The sequence below is a fragment of the Eubalaena glacialis genome, chromosome 17 (assembly GCF_028564815.1).
Source record: "Eubalaena glacialis isolate mEubGla1 chromosome 17, mEubGla1.1.hap2.+ XY, whole genome shotgun sequence".
Taxonomy (NCBI): Eukaryota; Metazoa; Chordata; class Mammalia; order Artiodactyla; family Balaenidae; genus Eubalaena; species Eubalaena glacialis.
In genome coordinates this window covers 8256894-8270053 of record NC_083732.1, presented here as the reverse complement: position 1 = coordinate 8270053, position 13160 = coordinate 8256894, and the positions used below count along the sequence as shown (strand labels likewise).

Below are 13160 nucleotides of genomic sequence, written 5' to 3'. Positions count from 1 at the left end.
CCCGACAATGAACATATGGCCTGATGAACTCTGGCCTCAGTTCTAACATTTTCCTTTGCTGACTCTTTAATATAAAGTTAACTTATCTTCAAAGATACTTTAACATGCGACAGAATTTAGAAAATATCTGTTCACTACCCATGAAAAGCATAAAAAGTTATGCTAAAAAGCATAACTTCTACTTTTTTAAAAGTAAAAAAGTAAAAAACTCAAGATAAAAAAGTCAATAAGCCTCTCTGAATGTGATAATTCAGCAAATTACATCAATATTTCCACTTAATCTGGTAATTTCCCTGCTACACAGCATGGTTTCAAACCACCATCCGGTCATACATGAAATGCAAAATAATTTTAGTAGTTCTAAAGCAAAACAATAATAATAATAGATTATCTGCTAGAGTAGAATGTGAGTCAGTCCCAGGGAGAGCAAGGTGTTTAGGATTCTGTGACAGCATTTTGAACCTACCTCATTATTCTCACCACACCCAGCAACACGGGCAAAAAGGCAGGTAATATTTCCACAAGTCAAATTTAATGTGTCATAACTAAGGCTATATTTCATAATATGTAACCTGTTCCTTAAAAATAAAAGGAATTTCACATTGTATTTAGTACATCTGAAATGACATGAATTATAAAGTTAAGGTTCGCATTGCAGGAGACCAGAAACTAAAACCTAGAGGAGAATTCACACTTAAGTATGCACCACAGGCTAGAGATCACACTCACTTGATGTGAGTATATTACCCTAATTAATCTCAACACCTTTTGAGATGGGTACTATTTTTCCTGTTGTACTGATGACGAATCTGAGGTTCAGAGAGGTCAAGCTGCCTGAAGCCACCAAGCTAGTAAGTAGCAGACCTGGAATTCAAACACTTTGCTGATTTCAAAGTCTGTGCTCTTCTCAAGACTTTATACCTCCCTAGTATGATGTGCAGAACTGAGGGCTTCAAAAGCTGAAGCGGATGCAAAGTTGAGCAGAAATAAGAAAGCAAATACCGTGCGAAATGTTTAAAACATGCGACTGAACTTATATAATAAAGATACCTCAAGTGTACTTGTTTGCACCCCTTAACCCGTTCCAAGCGTGTCTGTGATGGCACACTCGAGAAGGTGGAGCTGGAGAAGAAGGGAAGTGCACTTGGTGTCTCCCAGCGCTCAGGGACCCAGGGGCCACCTACTCATACGCGTCCTCTGAAACACCCGTTGAGAAATCTGTGCTCTTAAAACTGAGAAACGCTGGAGGAGGCCAACGATTCCCAACCAGGGATGGGATTATAGTCACAGGGGGTCTCCTTCAAACGGTGCCCGTCCTCCAGGGAGGAGAGAAGATGCTGGGACCATAAGTCTGAGGACCACTGCTCTGAACAGATCCCACGTTTAGGAAGAAACTTCCAACGAGCAAGAAAAGAATAATCCCTGGAAACTAAGTCATGTTCATTTCTGCCCTAGGAGCCATCCAGGTGGGCCGAGGGCCCAGCAGCTGGTAAACGCCCTTTCTCACCCCCCTCCACGCTGTCCACGGTCTCAGGAGCCCGCTCCCATCACTGCAGGTGAGGCTCCCCAGGAGGGAAGCGGCTCTCTCCCGGGCAGCGCAGGCCCAGTGGCTGAGGCCCACATGGTCCCCGCTGACCTCAGGGCTCCTCCTGAGAATCTCCAAGTGTGCCGGACCTGTGAGGGCAGCCTTCCCGAAACCCCACTGAGTCCTGTGTCCTGAGGTCCCCAGGAGACCTTCCTGGCCTCCACTTCCCCAGTCCCACCAAGGCTGAAGCTTCTGAGTCTCCAATCTAAATGCCTCTCCACCCGGGATGCCCCAGAGGGCTTTGTTTCCTGACCCGACCCTTTTACTTGCACGTAGCTTCATTCCCTTCTGTTCCCATTCCCCAATCCCTGGTCCCTGGACCAAACTATCCTCACAGGCCTGGACCACAGGCTCAGAGCTCATCTTCTGGTTCCCCGGCTATCCCCGCGCACTGTCTAGTTTGATATCACTGGCTCCCCAGCGAAGTCCAAATTCTTTGCAACAGAAGATCAGACCTCTACCACCCGGCCCTGCCCTGCAGCGAATTCAGCGTCCCGTGCCCCCTCTAAGGAACCATCCCCCAACCTGAAATGCCATCCTCGGTTCACATCCCTGGCTACGTCCTAGCCAAATTCCAAGCACCCTCATCCACAGGTATTGCCTCTCTCTCTGAACACTTGTCACATAATCATGCATGGTCTTTTACTACACTTTATACTTCCACGTATTGGTCATGTTTCCCCAAATTGATTACAAGTTCATTAAGAACAAGCATTGTGCCTTACAGCTCTAAAGATCACACTGTGCCATCCATGTTCAGGGTTGCAATCGTAGTGGAAGACCAATGCATATTTCTGAATAGCACTCTGAATAACCTAGACATACAGACATTATTTTTCCTAAAGCTAGAGCACAAACGCCAACATTTATAATGGAAAGATGTGTATGGGAGTACTAGAGCTTAAAATCTAAATCTGTCTGCTTATAAATTCTGTAGGATAAAATCCCAGCATACGAAAAGGAAGACTTCTGCTTTTAGTACTAGGTATCCAAATCTCTTAGGGACCACTTACTGTGGATTATCATTTACTGTGATTTTCTACAGTGTGCAAGTTAAGTTCACACTAACATTCAACAACTGGTCCAATAAGTATTACAGAGGAACATACTTTGTAGCTTCCCAAGGGAAAAATAACAACAATTTTCTAAAACAGGTGGGAGGGACTATCACAAAAATATAAAACGTTGCTGGAAACCAACTTTTGGTGTATTTCTAAATCAGAGAGAGAGGGAGGGAGGGAGAGAGAGAGCACAGCATAGAAGAATAAAGGGAAGGAAAAAACCGTTTAGGTCCAATGCCCGTCTCACCGCTGGCAGTGAGAGCAGAGCTCCTTGCAGGCAGGACCCAGGCTTAGTTTTCTACGCACCCTCAGCTCCAGCACAACCCCTGGGACGGGAGGAGTCACGACTTCTTGAAAAAGTGAATAAATGCACAAGCCAACAGTGAGTGAGAGAGTAAAAAAAAAAAGAGTAACAGAAAACAGGTGAGATGCTGGAGCAGCTTACAAGGCAGAACTCAAGGATCTCGGGACGAAGCAGCGTCTGGCGAGGCTGAGACGGAGTTTGCCTCCGCGCGCCTGCGCCCCACGCGGCAGGGCGGGCAGGGCTACGCCCCCTTACCTGCGGCACAGGCACTTTCTGCGGGGCGCTCTGGGGCGAGGGGTGGAGCTGTGCCCAAGGCTGGTGATGCGAGGGCGGGGGCGAAGCCTGGTGGTGCAGGCCCGGGTGGGGCTGCAGCGGAGGGCAGGTTGGCAACTGCTGGAAAGCCGGCGGCTGCCCGGGGTGCTGCTGGCCAGGGAGCAGCCGGTCCTGGATCGCCTGCGGGTCTGTGAGGCCGACGCCGGGACAACCGTTGGGTCTCAGGTGCCCGGCCAGCTCCCTCGGCGCCGGGGACATGCCCATAAACGGACGGGACGGTTGCATGTTCCTGGGGCCCATGTTCCTCTGTCCGATCCCCATGGCGCCAGGGGGCTGGTGAGACGGCTGCGGGTGAGGCATATTTGGGTAACTGCCGACTTCCATCGGGATGCCGGCACTTCCGGGCCGGACTTGCGGAGGAGGAGTGCCCGCCGGGTTACTCATTGCTTTCATGGGTGACATGGGAGGCGGAGAGGCGTAAGTTCCCTGAGGCTGCGAAGGATGCATAGTTTGCGTGTTCATTTGGTTAAGTGAGCCGCTGGGGTGGATGGGCTGCTGGTGCATGAGTCCTTGACCACTGTTCGACGGGAACCCTACAGCGTTGGGGTATCTTGGGACGGACTGGTTCATTGGAGTATTATTTGTAAGGCCTAGATTCTGATTCATCCCTGTATTGTTAACTAATCCCTGATTTAGGTTACTGTAAGGATAGCGAGAATACTGCCCTGAGTTGTTTATAGTAGGTGACGGGACCGTCTGGCTCCGAGAGCTAAAGGTAAGGGTCTGCGGCCTCACGGCCCCTTGCGGGGGAGGGTTGGGGGAAAACCGGGGGCTGTGGGCGACGGGCTCCCCGTGGAGAGCGGCGGGGGGGTGGTGGTGGAAGGGCTGCACCGCGTGGCGCAGGCTCGGCGCCACCCCGGGGCTCTGCGGGGGCACGTGCGACAGGTGGCCGGGGCCGGCGATGAAGGGGCTTCCCTGACCGAGGCCCTCCTGGCCCGGGGGAAACTGGCCCATCCTCGGCTGCGGCTGCCCGTGCTGCTGCATGGAGAAGTCCCCGCGCGCCATGTAGCCGCCCAGCTGCTGCAGGTGCGGGGGGTGACCCTGCGCGGGGGGGCCCGACGGGGCCGTCTGGGGCTGCGGCGGCGGCGGCGGCTGGTAGGGGGCTCGGATCTGGTCCGGCACCTGCACGGCCCGGGGCGCCCACATGGAGCCGCCGTCCACGAAAGACTGCCCCCCGTGCCGCTCGTTCGGCAGGCCGGGGTAGACACCCATCTGGCCGCCGCCGCCCCCGCCGCCGCCGCCGCCGCCGCCGCCGCCGGCCCCGTGGGGGACCTGGGGGACGGGCGGGGTGTGGTACTGCGAGTGGGGAGACGCCAGTCCGTTCCCAGGGGCACTGCTCATCATTCGGTTCGGCTGGTCCATCAGATGCATCTTTTGCTGCTCGTACTGATTATAGTGATCGAAGTGGGTCAACTTGGTTTGATTCTGATTCGTGGAGGGATGGTGGAGGGATGGCTGTAAGGAGGCAAAGCCTTGGTCTATCGGCATCTGCTGACCCATGGGATTCACGGGATTTTCAGGGTAACCACATTCTCCCAGGCTTTCGAGGCCTTCGCTGAAAATATTCCCATCCTCGCCGAAAAGACTCATCATTCCTGGATCCGCCATCTTCTCCCAACACGCGGCTCCTCCAGACCAGAGCTCAGCAGCTTGTCTGTGCTTCACTTCACTGAGGGTTCGTCCTCAGAGCCTATAATCCTTGACTAATCTTCTTCATGTCACTCCATATTTCTTTAATTCTCTTGGACCCTGCAGTGTCAGGCAAATCTGGATAGAGGTCCTAGAAGGGGAGTGGGAGGTGGGGAGGAGGGAGGAAGAAAACAAAGAATTAGGAACAAATGATAAAAACTGCCGGCATCGTACGCATTCGAATTTGGTCTCCATCGACAATACTGATCTAGCCCCCTCACTGAGCTGTATTTTATAAATCTAGTTCACTTTAAGAGAAACTCATTAGCTTCTACCAGAAGCATTATTATGATCGGTTACTTAGAAAGCAAGCAAAACACTAACCTTAACCTTAAATTAATCCATTCACTCCACTTCCTCGCGTTCCATTCTTGGATGGAACAGAACAAAAGAACACAACGTGAAGCGGCAGCAGCTGCCACAGCAGGCCAGCAGATGTATGAATGTCGCCAAGCAGCCCATCTGCTGCACGAAAGCCCTGGAAATGCTCTGGTTACCAACAGCCCGCCCTTAACCTTATTCCCCTGAGCGGTGTAATCAGATGAGCAGCCACAGCACCGAGGGCTGTGAAAAGCTCAACTTAGTTAAATTGACTAGAGGATTATACAAATACCAAAATCAGTCATTTCGTACAAATTGGATATTTACGGCCCACATGCAACCAACTACAGAACCGCAACAGAGGCGTCGAAGGAGAAAGCGGCGGAGGCGAGGATGCTGGCAGGCACGCTGGCGAGCGGAGCGGTAACTCATCATTTCCTTACGTCCGTCTGACGGCAGGAACATGCCAGGCTTTCGTCCGCCAGCAACACACGCCCGCCCGCCCGACGCCCACCCTCCCCCCGCCAGAGGAAGTCCCATCACAGGTCCATCATCCACCCGAGGGCCCCGGGCTCTGGGGATGGACCAGGAGCCATGCGACCACTCGGACAAACTCTAGCTGGACGGACAGTTTCTAGACGATGACCATTCTCATCAGCAGAGACAGAAACCTTTCCCCCAAACTGGTCAAAACTGAAACTTTTAACAGAATGAAGTTCAAAATGTCCATGCAACCCTCACCCTCGCCTTGACCTCTTCTGGGACAAGGCAGGCCGGAGCAGGTAGGCGGAAAGGTGGGCAGGCCTGCCCGTAAGCATCCCCTGTTTACAGCACACGGTGCAGACTAACTACTTGCTAACCGATTCTGTGTCAGATGAAAATAACCAACCTAAAGAATGTTTCCACAATCAAAACAGGAAAGTGTTTTTGTTGAATGCTAATTAAATCAACGACCTAATAAAGAGCTAATTCACATAGGAAAAATGTCCGAAATCTTAAACATCTCTGGAATTTAACTCATTTTTTTTCCTCTTTCATAAGCACATGAAGCATTGTGTGATACTGCCCAACTTGAAAAAAAACAGTATCTTGTTGAAGAATTTCAAAAGGGATATTACAAACAGGCCCCGCCATAAATCCTACTGACACACGTCCACAGGAGCACGGGACTGGGGACGGCTGGGGCGGGACTGGGGACGGCTGGGGTAGGGGTGGGGTGGAGGCAGCCAGCCCCACCAAGAACCCACGCCCCCAGCAAGGGGAGAACTTTGCCTACAGGAAATGTATGTAAACAACATTCCTGCTTGCTGTCAGAACCACAGACAGAACACCTGAGAGGGTCTCCAGGTCGGCAGTGCTCAAGCGACAGCTGTCAGCCGGAGCCAAAGGTCTCCTCACTCTGCGGCTAACTGCCATGAATTTTCTGATCTACTTTCTCCAGAAATAGAGGTCAGGCAGGTGGAAGTAAGGTGAGCATGAAAGCCATTTTATTTACAGACATGCTGCTTTAAAACCCAAACCAAAGAGAAGTCGAAGTCTCCAGTGCCAAATGAAACAGATATTTATAAATTGAATTTACTCCTAAAAAGCCTACGCGGTCAGTCTTCATTTATTCAAGGCTCATTCTAGCTTTCAAGGAAATAAATACGGGAATGGACTTGTTACGAACTTAAACCAGCCGTGCAGACTAACCACTTACCAAAATAACCTTTCAAATTAGCTGAAGGAAGGTAACGTCTAGTTGCCTGTCCTGGGTGGCCTTGCTTTATAGGATAATGGTGGCTTCATCCTCCAGGGCCCAGCATGTGTCACGGGAGGAACTGCTATGGACTGGATGTGTTCCCAGCCAGCTCCAGAGGGAAAGGAGCCCAGAGGGAGGCGACGGCTCGGCCTACTGCCTGGAGGGGCAGCATGGAGTTGGCACTCACTTTATAAGGCTGAGCAGGAAGGGAAAAAGAACTTGACTACAGGCCCAGGGGAGGGACGAAACAGAGCACTCACTGCAAGCAATCCTACCCGACACTCGGGTCTCCAGTTCCCGGCTCCTTCCACCAACAGGCCATTTCCCAGCAGCAGGAAAAATGGCAGCATGACCTGGTACAGTAAACGTGTCACCCACCACAGCTGCGACCACGGTCACGTGAAGTCCGGGCAGAGAAGTCCCCAAACTATGGCTTTAGTGTGTCGCCGGTCACCACTTAACGCTTGCTGGGGCAGCCATCACCGCCTTCCTGCCCCTTTTCTGACCTCAAGACTCTGGCTGGCGACTATGCTAGGAATCCATCTGGTAGCTGGATTTCATATTTCTGATCTGAGCTAATCTAATTAATTTATTTTTGTCTTTTTTAATTTGATCAAGACCATTTGAATGCCCACTTTCCCAAGTCACAGCTGCAACATTTAATGTTGTTCCTATCAAAGATATTCATTTAAAATTCCTTTTTGGAGTTTGCCCCCTTGTCTACATTCACTGTCTACATTTTCTGTGTCTAAATCAGCACTGTCCAATGAGCCATCAAACCAAAGCCATGTATGTCTAAAATTTTCTAGTAGCCACGTTTAAAAAGTAGCCCCAAAAAGAGTGAAATTAATTTTAATCATTTTTATTTAACCAATAAAACCAATTTATTTATTGGTTTTATTTTTTTAAATAAAACCAATATATGCAAGTAATTACATATTACTTCAACATGTAATCGATAGAGATGAAACAGTTTACATTTTTTAGTACTGAGTCTTTGAAACCCAGTAGTTCACACTTACAGTATATCGATTCCTATTGGCCACATTTCAAATCAAAAAGGTGCACATGGGCGCAATGGCTACTATACTGGACGGCACAGGTATAGATTATTAAAAAGAAGAAACAGAAATGCAAGTCATCAGTGTTACCAAATAATTCTCATCATTATCATTTGGGAAATAAATACTCAAGTTGTATTTACATTTGATTTGGCTTTAAATGAAAATCAAGTTAAATTTCAAACAGCATTTATGTATTCAAATATATTTACTGGGCTTCCCTGGTGGCGCAGTGGTTGAGAATCTGCCTGCTAATGCAGGGGACACGGGTTCGAGCCCTGGTCTGGGAAGATCCCACATGCCGCGGAGCAACTGGGCCCGGGAGCCACAACTACTGAGCCTGCGCGTCTGGAGACTGTGCTCCGCAACAAGAGAGGCCACGATAGTGAGAGGCCCGCGCACCGCGATGAAGAGTGGCCCCCGCTCGCCGCAACTAGAGAAAGCCCTCGCACAGAAACGAAGACCCAACACAGCCAAAAATAAATAAATAAATACATAAAAATTAAAAAAAAAAAAAAATCAAAATATATTTACTGAGCCTCTACTATGAGCCAGGCACTGATCACAGCTGCCAGAGATATATCGGTGAATAAAAACAAAGTTCCCTTTTTTCCTCATGGAGGTTACAGTCATCTGTAAATGATGAAACTTTTAATTAAAAATTAAGATTCATGGGTTATGGTATAAAAATTTAGGATACCATTTTACGAACTATTTCTTGGTAATCCATGATGACAAGTGCTCTGTGTGTGATATTATATACTGAACAGTATAGACACCTATAACGGAGACATAATACATGCTTCTGCTCAGCACCCTACTGGCAAGTCTCTTCTGAGTTCAGAAGGTGCTTGGGGGTGTGTTTAGGGGTGAAGAGAGGCACCATGAGACACCCCAGCTCACAGCATCGTGGACACCGTGGAGACTCACTGTGAAACCAATGATGAAAATTTAGAGCCGGCCAACACTTTGGAGACCTCCTAATCCAAGCCCCTCTTCACTGTACAGATGAAGAAACCCTTTTATATACTGAGAGCAGTAAACATCTCCAACAAAATATTTTAATGACGAACAACTTCCAGAGACGAAAGAGAAATGTATAGATGAAATGGCAACTCACCAGTGAAGCCTAGACGGGGTCCTATGAAAGGCCTAGACAGGGTCCTATTTATTCAGAGATAAGTCACTAGAACAATTGCTGAAACCACCAAACAGAAGAGAGTTTCCTTTTAAGAAAATTTTTACTTATACTACCGATAACTTTAAGGAAGCACGCACATATTAGCACCACATTGAGGCTACTGGTTAATATTTTGGGAAATAAGCAGGATGCAAAGTAGGCAGCCCCAAAAAGTAAACAGCACCCAGAAAACTGGAGACAAAAGCAGGGGGTGTACAACAAACCAAGGTGAAAGAAATAAGTTGTGCAAAAATACATATTAAGATTTTGAAGTGAAGTTCTGACTTCCCAAAGGTTACATAAACAATGCTTAACTACTGTGCTCTGCTTAAAGTAGGACGGCATTTGTGTAGCCCAGTTTTAATTTGGTATCACAGTGACCTGAAAAGCTAGAAAGGAGATGGGTGAACACAGAACACCTTTCATTTCGTGGGCAAAATACTTCCTACAGCTCAACCACTTTGTATTCGGTTGTGGAAGAAGAATGCCATCCAGGTGCTGTCCATTTTTTCATAAGTATCCAACACATGGGGCAAGTAAAAGGGAGCTGCCCTGTAGACACTAAGACCACCTTAGTGTTCCGTAGCTCCATCTGCATTGTTCTCTTTACTTGTCTCTCCTCCACCTCCCAAGAGCCTAAGGTTTGTGACATTACTTGATCAGGGTTCTCGGGACCGGGTGGAGCCTGTGCCAGCATTTCCAGGGGGGTGTGGAGCAGCAGGAAAGCACACCTCCCACCCTCAGCGCAGCCCGGGAGATGCCTCTAGACCCTCAAGGCTACAAATCACATCGCGAGGGGGAAGGACCCACGGCTGAGAGGGGAATGGACAGAAGAAAAAGGGCTCCGCATGCCTGGGCTTCTCCTCACCCTGAGTCCTTCCAGCTCGACCACGAGGCCTATGGATGGCACTCCCCACCCATGGCCCCTAGCAGCCGCCGAAGGGGGCGGGGGGGGGGGGGGGGTCTGCCCAGGCATTGATCCCACGGACAGCGACCCAGAGAGAGAGGCAGGAAGCGCCTCCAAGTTACCAGCATCAGTTCATCACCAGTCAGTTCCAGGTTTGCCACATGGACCAAATGATGCCCCTCCTGGACACCCCCAGCCCGGGCTAGACCACATTTTCTTCCTCGCTCATGTGTTCGGGCTATGGCTGTGCTGTCCCACACGGCAGCCTCTGGCCACGTGTTGCTGTTTAATTAAAATTAAATAAAATTTTAACTTCGGCTGCTCAGTCGAACAAGCTGCATTCCAAGTGCTCAACACGCCCGTGTAGCTGGTGGCTGTGGTGTACGTGTGGACAGTGCCCCCGTGGAACCTTCCATCAGGGCAGAAAATCCTATGGACGGCACTGCTACAGGTTTCTTCCTAGAGGTAACATTCCTAGGTGAAGACCATATTAAATAGTAGCAATTCTCTTTGATGAAAATTTTTTTCTCCTGCTCAGGGATTAGTGTTCTTTCAAAGGACCTTATCTACCCCTTGTGATGAAATTTATAGTATTCTTTCCATATATCATATTTTATGTTAATTAACTATATTTTCAACCTATAAAATTTCTCCTTTCTATAATGTCTCCCAGCATACATTTCTATTTCTTTTTTCTTTTTGTTTCGTTTTGTTTTGTTTTTTGGGATCAAGCCATTTTATTGAGAGGCTTCGGGGGAGGGTCAAAAGGCTGGGAGGACAATGAGAGTCACCGTCCTTCTCCCGGCCGGGATCTCCCCAGCTTCACAGTTGCTGAAAAGGCTCTATTTCTTAATAAATAATTTTTATTATGTTAGGAATGATTCTCAACTGCACAAAATTCAGACACTTAGGAATAATCAATTTCAAAATCCTTTTCACTTATAGTTGCCATATTACCATTGCTCTTTAATGAAGTATTTGCAAGCTTAATTTTAACAACAAAAAAGTCTACATAGCAATAGTGAGGCCATTACTTTTTTTAGTGGCTTTGTGCATTATTTTCATTCTCTATTTTACTGGAAGAAAAGGATGCAGGAAGAACAAAAAAGGATGTGAAGTCCTTCAGAAGGTCTATGTTAGTCCCAAGCACCACATGAAAAATAAAACCAAAGAAAGGAAATAAGAATTGCATTTATAGTTAGCTTCCATTTATATCACTAGGTAGCCTCCAATTTTGCTGATGTTAGTTGAAGAGATCTATCTTTCGTTGTGTAAAGCAATGCTGTGCTTTCCGCCAGCATTCCCCATGGCAGTTAAGCGCCCTCCACCCACCCCTTCCACCCCGCCAGATGATGGAAAACCACCCTCAATCCTTCTCAGCATTCATTCACTTAAAAAATATTTAATGAGGGCCAACTCTGCATAAAGCATTTAACAGACACTGCGTATACAGAGTTGAACGAACAGATGTGGCCCCTGTGCCATGCAGCTTGCTGTTCCAGTAAAGCCGTGAGGATATCCTGCATATTCAGTCCACTGAGCAACCTGTGGATTCTCCTCCCAACAAGTCTTCCTCCTCCTCCAGTTCATAGTCTCTGATGTAATCGGGCGTCATGGTTTCGTGAAGGACGGAACTTTAAAGGCTGACTGGTTCTCCTGAATCTGGTCCCAACACGCTCGCACAGCTGACTGAATGATCTTTAAGACACAAAATGTGTCCTCTCTCCACCCTGATTAAAATCCTTAAAGCAGTTCCCTAGCTCCCAGGATGGAGCCCAAAAGCTCCAGCAGGTCGCAAGGCACTTTGTATTCAGAGACCCGTCAGCCTCTCCATCCTCTACGCCCCAATTCCCTTCCCTCTGCCCCTGAAACCTTCACCAGCACCCAGGCTGGGTCCGTCAAAGCACTGCAAGTTTACTGTGCATCATCCACTCACCTTCTCACACCTTCCTTACCTCCACACCTGCCTCCTCACCCCCACGCCGTGCTGTGCTGTGCGGTCTGACCTCCCGCTCGTGGGCTCAGTTCCTTTGTTACCACTCATCCCGGGAAGCAGCCTGACCCTCAGCCCTCCCCACCCCAGGCTGATTTTGAAGCCCTCCCTAGTATTCCCACCACACTGGAGGCAGGAGCTACACAAGTACCAAGCACACCTTGTTCTTGTTTCTCTCCCTGCCTCTCTCCCTGCAGACCGCAGCCTTGCCATTTGAAGGAGGGTCCTGGAAGCACTGGCACCCCCCCGGGAGCTGGTGAGAGATGCAGGGTCCTGGGCCCAACCCAACCTCCCGCCCAGGAGCCTGCGTGTTATTAACAAGGCGCCCCGTGACGCCCACACATGTGGAAGTTTAGCAAGTCCTGCTCGCAGACTCTGAGCTCCTCCTGAGCTACAGCTGCGATTCTCCTCAATTAACGTGAGAAGGAATCATCAACAACAGGTCCCAAAGAATTACAAAGCAAGTAAAACAAAGGTATGTCATCTTAAATTTAAGGAAAGGGAGTCTTGGCATTCGTGACCCACGAAGAAACAATACTGACCTCATCCAAAGAATTAGGAATAACCCTTAGTGACAAGTTTTAATTTGTCAAAGAGAGGACATCTGAAAGTGGTTTAATTTCAAAGATACATCTGTCCCTCTGCTTGACAATCATTTTTGCAAGACAAAAAAAAATGCAGTTAATATTAATATCTAATGCTATGTTACATAACACCCTATTTCACAGGTCTCTTGCAGAAATACTTCAGTTATTTCTACACAACTTTGAAGAGTCTGGATATTCTGAGCTGCCTTTCAGATAAAGATGGGTTTTTTCCTACGTAAGAGTCCTGGGGCTAATATGTTTTCTTTCAAGGCAACTAATGAAATGGGACTCAGCTAACAGTTTATACTAAGCGCACTGCCTCCGCACTTTTTTTTTTTTTCCTAAATTGGTCAAAAGGCGTATACTGTCCTATACGTAAGTTGTGCCGCTAAAGCACC

At 48.4% G+C, this 13160-nt stretch overlaps 1 protein-coding gene across 5 annotated transcripts in view; it reads right to left on the bottom strand.

The window, feature by feature from the left end:
- The window catches only part of CHD7 (chromodomain helicase DNA binding protein 7), a 177609-nt gene that overhangs the window by 111838 nt on the left and 52611 nt on the right, over positions 1-13160 (bottom strand). For all 5 annotated transcript variants that reach the window (XM_061172013.1, XM_061172015.1, XM_061172017.1 and 2 more), the window contains exon 2: positions 3206-5063. In XM_061172013.1, coding sequence (XP_061027996.1) covers positions 3206-4891 — 1686 coding nt within the window. In that variant the 5' untranslated portion in view covers positions 4892-5063. The remainder of the gene's footprint in view (positions 1-3205; positions 5064-13160) is intronic.